Genomic DNA, 9,015 nt, shown 5'->3' with positions numbered 1-9,015 from the left:
GAGATAGAGCAATGGAATAGTTGAGGTGAAGGGGAGAATGCTGGTTATGATACTCTGAAGAGAGTAGGGTGGAGAGATGTTGGATAAGTCTCATCTATGGGCACCAAGAGGGTAGGTGCTGCTGTTCAGTATAGTGTAGTAGTCATGTATGGTATAACTCAAGAAAACTCGAAAAAAAGAATTTCAATACTTTGCCCTACAGAATTATAAATGTTAGAGCAAATATTGATTTAAATAACTGATACAATGTTTTCCTTTTAATAACTTCAAGTAATACAGATATATCTGTTAAAATAACAACTAAAAACAACTGCTGTTTAGCAATAACAAAAACTTACAAATTATATCAAAAGGGAAAAGAGTTTCATATTTTTTAAAGAGAAAGTAATTATCAAACTTCGATCCATTTTAACCAAATTCCGAAATTTGCAACTTCAAAGCTTAAGATTAGCTTTGGGAATAGTAATTTGATGTATGTAATTAAATCTGCTCGTTTATTAAATTATTCTTCAGTTTATCAAATGGTAAGATGTCCTAGGATTTTTCAAATAAAATTCAGGCATGAAGTACTACTACCTGTTTGACATATTACTAGAAAAACACAGTTGAATTCTTCCTAAGAATGCTATTTAAGTTAATAAAGAATAATAGCTTTTTACTTTCTCCCCAGAGGATATTATCATGTTTTACCTTAAGATTTTTCAATATAAAACATATAAAAAGTGTTCCAACCTTTATTTATCTCCAAAATAACAAGGTGTTGGAATTGACCAGTGGGGGAAAAAATTGAACATACAATTACATTTTGGGAGCATCAAAAACAGCAGATTCAATTCTAATAGACAACTTAAAATTATTCAGATTACTTCATTTTCAATCATGTAATAAGCTTCACTTAATAAAATTGGGCATATTTAAATGAGAATAAAATGGTTTCCATTTTGTTTTAAGAAAATATCTTAGTTTGAAATGTTTGTTTTATTTCTCTATTTGGAAGTATTTTAAGCATAAGTGGGTAGAATAAATGGGGAAAAAGTCCATCTCCTATCTTAACACCTATAGCACATTTAAAATGCAAAGCTACATTGAACTGTTTTAGTAAATGTTTCTTGAGTTCTTGGATATACAGTAATTATATTTTGAAGGAAATAAAAGTACAGGCATTTGTAGCTAAGGGTGATGAAGACAAAGAGAGCTGATTTGAAAAAGGAGTTAAAAGACAGGAACAGGGGAAAGAGATGGTAGATGAGAATGGAGAGAAGGGGCATAAAACCAACCTACATGAGGATTCTACCTATAAAAACGTACATAGCTGGTTATTATATCAATACAACCAAATAAACTACTGTTATTAAAGTATTGGTATTCAAGACAAATGAGCTGTGTCAGAAATATTTTATTATTAAACTTTGTGAGAATACAATGACACCCCAGCCAGAAGAGAAGTGAATTCCTGAAGATCAACACTCAAAAATATGGACTTCATCTGATATCCTCCACATTATTTACAGAAATATTTTGTTCCAAAAGAAAGCAAAATAATAAATACAGAATAAACAAACTATGAAGGTCACAGGATAAAGATTCTTACAAAATCAAGGAGTCACAGAAGATTAATCCATGAATTGTAGGTTCAAATATTTATTCAATAGAAGCTGGAGAATCCATATCCTCCATAGCATGAAGGGCGGCAGCAGCCATATCCGTATCCTCTGTAGCCAGAGCCATATCCGTAGCTTCCACAGCCAGAGCCATATCTGAAACCTCCGAAGCCAGAGCCATAGCCACAGCCATAGCCGCAGCCCAGGCCTCCGAAGATGCCATAGCCGTAGCCCAGGCCTCCGTAGTAGCCACTGTAGTAGCTCATGGTGTTGGGAATGGTAGGTCTCGCTTGTAGTTGCAGGACAATGTTGTCAGTGCAATTACACAGGGACATTTATGTATACTCGGAGAAGCCACACCTCTAAATGTCATTCATTAAGACATACTGAAAACTATGTGACCAATCTTGTTTCTTAGGACTCAACCGCATCCTCTCCTTGTTTGTATGACTGGTGATTTAAAGATTATGCAACACGTTTGATGGACTGCTTTATTTGGATGCCTAGAAAAACGTTTTGCCTCTAATAAAAAGACAGTGTGCTCTTTATAGTACCCATGCATACTTGAGTTCCTGAGTTTCAAACTCTATAATAAAGTCGTTAGCTTCAAATACTCAAATGGTATCACATGAGGATGCATATATTCTGTAACTTCATTCTCTTTTTGACGTTCTATAGCTGAAGATACTTTTCCTAAACCAAGTAGGTGTGCTGTCATTATTTTGCCAAGAAAGTTTTTCACTGAGTCATAACCGATGAAATGCTCCATTTGCAAAATGACTATCTACTATGATGTGTGCCTTAATACTATGCATTCTAGACTCAGCTGAGAATCACATTATGCAATGCATAGATCATATCTATGCATTTTAATAACCACAAATGGAAGTAAATGGAAACTGAAATTCTATACCTCAAAATTCCATGTTTCTTATATAGACAGTCTGCTCTATAGATGCCACTGAACACTACAGACAAAACTCTTCTAGTTCCAAATAGGTACTTGCTCCAAACTTTTCTTCATTCTATAATGATAAACTTAAAGGTACTTAATACATCTCTCTCTCTCTCTCTCTCTCTCTCTCTCTCTCTCTCTCTCTCTCTGTGTGTGTGTGTGTGTGTGTGTGTGTGTGTGTGTGTGTGTGTGTAAATCAAGAAAGCTGTGATTTAGGGACAGGTAGAATCATGCTGTCATCTTTAAATGTAGATCATATCTGATGTATTTAAGTGTTTCAGCTCTTGGATATAGTTGAAAAGTTTTACATATACTTGATAATCACATAACAAGAACATACATAGATGTCTGTTAGTAGCAATGCTCTGGTAAGTCCATGTTGTAGCTCAGAGCAGTTGAGTGCCAAAAAGAGTACAAAAATGTGCTATATTAACAAGAAATTGAGAGTAAAGTGAAATTGGTTGAATATATATGTGCATATTAGCAGTTCTATGCCTCTGGGAAATTTGGTTTTTGTGTGAACTATTTTGTGTTAGTATACTTGTATTGGAATAATTCTGAATTTATCTAATTTAAGATAATTTGCAGAAGAACTCTTTAACATTTGTCATGATCCAGGCAAATATTTCCTGGGAGGAAACTATCATATCTCAGTAACTGAGGACTTCACAAGACCCAGCCTAAGAATGCTCTCCTCAGCTTTGGGTATGCTGTAGGTTTAGCCTGGACAGTTTAGACTCATGGACCCTTTGCTCCACTCACACCCTACAGCCTTCTTCCCATGATAGCAAAGACAGCGCCAGGGTTGGTAGGACTCATCCTGGCTTCAAAAAGAATTTCATTGGTTCCTTCATCTTCAGAGGAGCCAGATCATCATAAAGTTTTGAAAATACAAGTGCTATTTGACAAACACCTTATATTCCTCTAACTTATTTATTTAACTAGTTTACCTCTAAACTACCTTATTTAACTAGCTTACCTCTAAAATGTCACATAAATTTATTCTGGGATTACAAAGCAGTTGTAGAGAGTAACTATTATCGAAAAGTCAGTAGAATAATAAATCCTGCCAAAGGTGTGCCCAGAGGGAACTCTTGTATAGTGTTGGCCAAAAGTACAATTTGGTACAGATACTAGGGAAAATTGTATACATATTCCTTTAAATGTAAAACCAAACTACCATATGATCCAGAAATGCTCTGATGGGAATTTGAAGGATATGAAATCATTTTCCAAAGGTATCCCTGTGAGACTGTTTGTCAAGAGGTGCTTGCTGATAGGAACCTGGTGTGGATGTTCCCCGGGAGTCTTTGCCAGCACATGACCAATGCAGAGGCAGATGCTCGCAGCCAATCATCAGACTGAGCTAGGGGGCCCCAGTGGCAGAGCTGGGGGAAGGACTGGAGGAGCAGAGGGGTTTGCAATCCTACAGAAAGAGGGATGTCAGCTGGCTGGATTACGTAGAGCTCCCAGGGACTAGACTATCAACCAAAGAGTGGACACGGAGGGAACCATGGCTCCAGATATATAAGTAGCAGAGGATGGCCTTGTCTGACATCAATGGGAGGGGAGGCCCTTGGTCCTGTGGAGGTTTGATGCTCCAGCTAGGAAGATGCTGGAGCAGTGGGGCAGGAGAGGGTGGGTGGAAGAGAGAGCACCCTCATAGAGGCAAAGGGGAGGGGAGGGCAGATGGGATGGGAAGGGTTGTGGAGTAGTAACAGTGAAGGGGATATCATTTAAGATGTAAATGAATGGAATGATTAATTAAAAAAAGATATCCCTGAAGTCTCACCATAGGATAGAACTGCATGTGACTTTGTTAAGCACAGAAAGATAGACACAAAAAAGACAATTATCACAATTTTTCTCAACCAGAAAATTATGTTATGGAAGTCCCAAGAAAAACAGAAATCTCTGGCAATGGTGAAAATCAAGGGAAGTAAGGATGAGAAAAAGGAAAGATGAAGGCCCCCAAGCAGAGGGAGCATCAGCTCTTGTTTCTCACGGCACTTTAGGGTAGATATAAGGAAGGAGTTGAAATAGGATCACAGATGTTCATAAAACAGAGAAGTTATTAATGCTTAAGACAACAGAAGTGCTAGCCAACCCCTTTGTTATCACTGTACTGTTGTATACTATATACCCACATGAATCCCATGTTTTAATAATCAGTAGGTCAGCAGACTGGGTGACGTTCAACCTGATAAAGTGACAGTGCTCAAACTTTTACTGCATAATAATTAGATTTCAGAAAACTGAAAATAGGTGCATCAATGTTAAGTGATTTGAAGACTGAAAATGGAGGTACAAGGCTTTGGGAGCTATGTGTCTAGAAACAGGACACATAAAAAAAATGTACCAACTTCCAAAGTATTGCAGAGAATGACAGATTTCACCCACATAATTTTATCTTAGAAATAAACAAAAGCAGCCGGTGCATCTTCTGCGGGGGAGGGTGCTGTTCGCAGTCTTTGCCAGCTTTTCTGTTATTAAATTCAAACTCCTAGAAGTCCCTTGTTTGTGTTAGCACTATCCTGCTTAATTGTTTTGCCAAAGCCCTCCAACTATCTAGTAGCAAAGATAAGACTCTCCATCAGTTTCTAATCCTCAGTACTTGGGTAACATTGTATCAATGCCAGGCAACCTGCAAGTAGCTTTCTCTTGAGAGTAAAGAGTGCTTCACTAAAGACTTCATACCTCTGTATGTGGACAGGCAGTTACATTTATCATCAATATTACAGTGTGTACAAGATGAACAAATCTACACCTTGGTTCACTCCACCCAAACATACAATGCGCTTCGATCATATTCACAGCTCCAATTATTCTTTCTCATCCATTCTGTATCATTTTCTGTTTTCTGCCTCACCTATGATCTCCAGGAAGACTATAATAGAAAACCTATAAGTCTTGCTTTGTTGAGATAACTCTCTAAAATGATTGTTTTCAGATCTTTTAATCAACACAAAATATTTAATAAGATGTAACAATTACCCAAACATGAAATTAAACATAGTTTCAACTATTCTTAACCTTTGTTGTATTGGTAATTTTAATTAAATAAAGCAATGCTCTCCTAATTGATCCTGTCTTCTTTTTAAGCAACCTCATTATAAGTATTGATGAATGTGTTAGGTGTTATTTGTAAATATCCATGTGAGTGATTCATCTGCAGATAGCAGCTGCAATGTTTTTCCTGTTTTGAATCAATTTACTCCTTTATTAGTTCAGTGGATATTTACTGAATGCTTCTATATTTCATAAACCAATAGACTCAAAAACAGTCAATGAATTTGATGAAAGCTACATTCTGGTATATGAGCTATATTTAACTAAGAAGCATGCATGAAAGTGAGTTGAAAGCAAAATTAAGCAAACCTGCATGCAACAGTCTAGGTAGTGGTCTTCTCTGTGGTACAGTTAGTGAAGTAGTTAGGGTATACTGATTGGCACTGCTGTTCTCTCATTAGTCATCTAGAGGTGTGTTTCTGCCTCCCTTTCCTCGGGCATATATTGCTTTTCAATTTCTGTTGCTTAGTGATTTTAAAACATTTCTCGTTTTTAGTTTTGTTTTGATTTTTGGTTTTGTTTGTTTTTTGGTTTTTTGAGACAGGGTTTCTCTGTGTAGTCCTGGCTTGACCTGGAACTCACTCAGTAGACCAGGCTGTCCTTGAATTCAGAAATCCTCCTGCCTCTGTCTCCCAAGTGCTGGGATTAAAGGTGTGCACCACCACTGCCCAGAATTTCTTGTCTTTAATCATATGCATGTCTTGACACTTCAAATGTTTGCTTTATAAAACACCCTTCTTTGCTACAATTTGAATATTTTTGCATCAATATTCATACATATGCAAAATTGGTCTGAACCATCAACCAACGAGCACACGTGGGATGGACCTATACCACCTACAGATATGTAAAAGGTGTGTAGCTGGTCTTCATGTGGGACTCCTAACAACTGGAAGAGAGGCTGTCTCTGACTCTGTTGCCTGTCTTTGAATCCCTTTCCCCTAACTGGGCTGCCTTGTCTAGGCTCAAGAGGAGAAGGTGCTATGTGCCTAGTTCTATAGCAACTTGATGTATCAAGACAGGTTGATATCCATGGGAGGTTATAACTCCAGTGATTTATTTCCTCCAGCAAGGCTCCAAATCCTCAAAGTTCTACATGTTCCACAAATGTCTCCAAAACCTGAGGACCAAACGTTTAAATATGTGAGCTTATGGCAGAGAGTCCTCAGTCAAACTATCACAGACACCTATGGTAAACCTTCCAAGTGTCCTCTCTTAGATTAAGCACTTCTCTTCCATACCATCCAACACTATATTATGTAACCATAACAATCAGTACCAGTGAAATTTGTATGTTTTATCACTAACTGAAACAAATTATTTCATTCACATATGCCACAATTAAGACAAATATTAAAATAATTAATGTAATCAAATGTGTCAACAAATTGTACTAGGTCTATGTTATGTATCTTAAAAAAGTCACAAATCTATGAGGACTAAACAATAGCACAGATGTATTGCTTTCAGTTCTGACCTGTCCATTAACCAACATTTCTCCACAATTTATTCCTGGCCTCCCATACCACAGTGATATATTAAGTCTTGATGATTTTTTAACTTTTCATTATTTAAGCCTTATTATTTTATTTATTTGTGTGTGTGCATTTGTATGCTTACATTGTCTAAGGCAAAACTGTGAACTTGCCTATCAGTCTACTTTTCATTTGTTTTATGTTCAAGTTAATTATCATCTACACATTCAATAAATAATAGATGACATTTATCTACATGACTTGGAGGTAAAGTAGTAAAAAGAAAAACAAATTCTTCCAATGTTCTAGAACTACTGTTTTAGTACAGGAGGCAGATATTAAACAAATACAGACTTAGCTTATCCTTTCAACCAAACAATCCCTGAATGTCTAATAAGACCTGAGAGTTTCTCTGAATACTGAGAAAACTAACTCAAGGTAGAAAAGAAAGCAAGAAAAAATATGCCAGACTTCCTAAGATCATATTTCAATGTGGAAAAGCTGATGTTACCAATAACATATTTTAAATGGTGATAATTGGTAAGATAATGAAGAGATGATAGATGAAAGAGATATGCAATAATCTATGGGGTTGATTGACGTGGACTATAAACTGAGATGGACTGATGCTTTAAAAGTGTAACTTTGAGTACAGACTTGGTAGATAAGCAAATAAAGTTGACAACTATTTTGGATAAGAATATGCCAGATAGAGGAAAGAGCTTAAGGGCAGTCTTAGGATCCCTTAGATAACTAACATGGAATTAACTAGAAGGAGATAGAAGACTTCAGACATAATATCATGTATTCTGTCAGGAATACTTATAGTGTTGGCAACACTGTGCACGCAAACAAATTCAAAGCATACACACCAGTACTACAGCCAAGATTTGTGTTGACTCTTAACCATGTGGAAAATGGATCTTTGGAAGTCTTATGAGAATTTACCTTGTGTGTTGCTCACAAAGTTTGAAAGATTCTTCAAGATTCTGTCACTTGATAATTAGTGTACTCTGCTCTTCCGTAGTACTGTGTGAGATCTGATTTCATAACTAACAATGTCATTAGGCAGAGGTGACTTTCAAAATAGGAAGATTTTTCCTCTCATTCTATGCAGTCTCCTCACTATTAATTATTTCTTTGTTGTACGGAAGCCTTTTGATTTTAACAGATGAATGGATAAAGAAAATTGGTGCATATGCTGCGTGAAGTTTTGTTCAGCCATGAATAAAATGAAATTATTCAATCTGCAAGAAAGTGGATGGGAGATCTTGAGATTGTTGTACAAAGAGAAAACAGTGAGACTCAGAAAGACAAATATTTTTTCTTACATATGAGGAACCTATATTGGACAAAAAGTGAGACAGACACAGAGAGAGACAAGAGAGAGACAGAGACACAGAGATAGAGACAGAGACAGAGACAGATACATATAGAAACAAAGAATGATAGGGATTTCTTTTTTTCCTTTTATCTTTTTTATTTGATATATTCTTTATTTACATTTCAAATGATTTCCCCTTTCCTGGATCTCCCCTTCCTGAAAGTCCCATAAGGCCTCTCCCTTTCCCCTGTTCTCCAATCAACCCCTCCCTGCTTCCCTGTCCTATTATTTCCCAACACTGCTGCACTGAGCCTTTCCAGAACCAGGGACCTCTCCTTCCTTCTTTTTGGGCATCAATTGATATGTGAATTGTTTTTTTGGGTATTCCAAGCCACTGGATTAATATCTGCTTATCAGTGAGTGCATACCATGAATGTTCTTTTGTGATTGGGTTACCTCACTCAGTATGACATTCTTTAGTTCCACCCACTTGCCTAAGAATTTCATGAATTCATTGTTTTTAATAGCTGAATAGTATTCCATAGTGTAAATATGCCACATTTTCTGTATCCATTCCTCTGTTGAGGGTTC

At 36.6% G+C, this 9,015-nt stretch overlaps 1 protein-coding gene across 1 annotated transcript; it reads right to left on the bottom strand.

Annotated features, from left to right (window-relative positions):
• Nucleotides 1-1,645: 1,645 nt before the first annotated feature.
• Nucleotides 1,646-1,867, bottom strand: LOC127666324 (keratin-associated protein 16-3-like). Its single transcript, XM_052159125.1, has one exon. It carries the CDS (start codon nt 1,865-1,867, stop codon nt 1,646-1,648), a length of 222 nt encoding a protein of 73 aa, XP_052015085.1.
• Between the last annotated feature and the right edge of the window lie 7,148 nt (nt 1,868-9,015).

This window comes from Apodemus sylvaticus, chromosome 15 (genome assembly GCF_947179515.1).
Source record: "Apodemus sylvaticus chromosome 15, mApoSyl1.1, whole genome shotgun sequence".
In the NCBI taxonomy this organism is placed as follows: Eukaryota; Metazoa; Chordata; class Mammalia; order Rodentia; family Muridae; genus Apodemus; species Apodemus sylvaticus.
Note: the sequence above shows the minus strand (reverse complement) of the source record. Positions and strands in the feature narration are given on the sequence as shown.

What these genes read in the sequence shown, in the direction of transcription:
- LOC127666324 (XM_052159125.1), bottom strand. Translation starts at nt 1,867, where the DNA reads ATGAGCTACTACAGTGGCTACTACGGAGGCCTGGGCTACGGCTATGGC.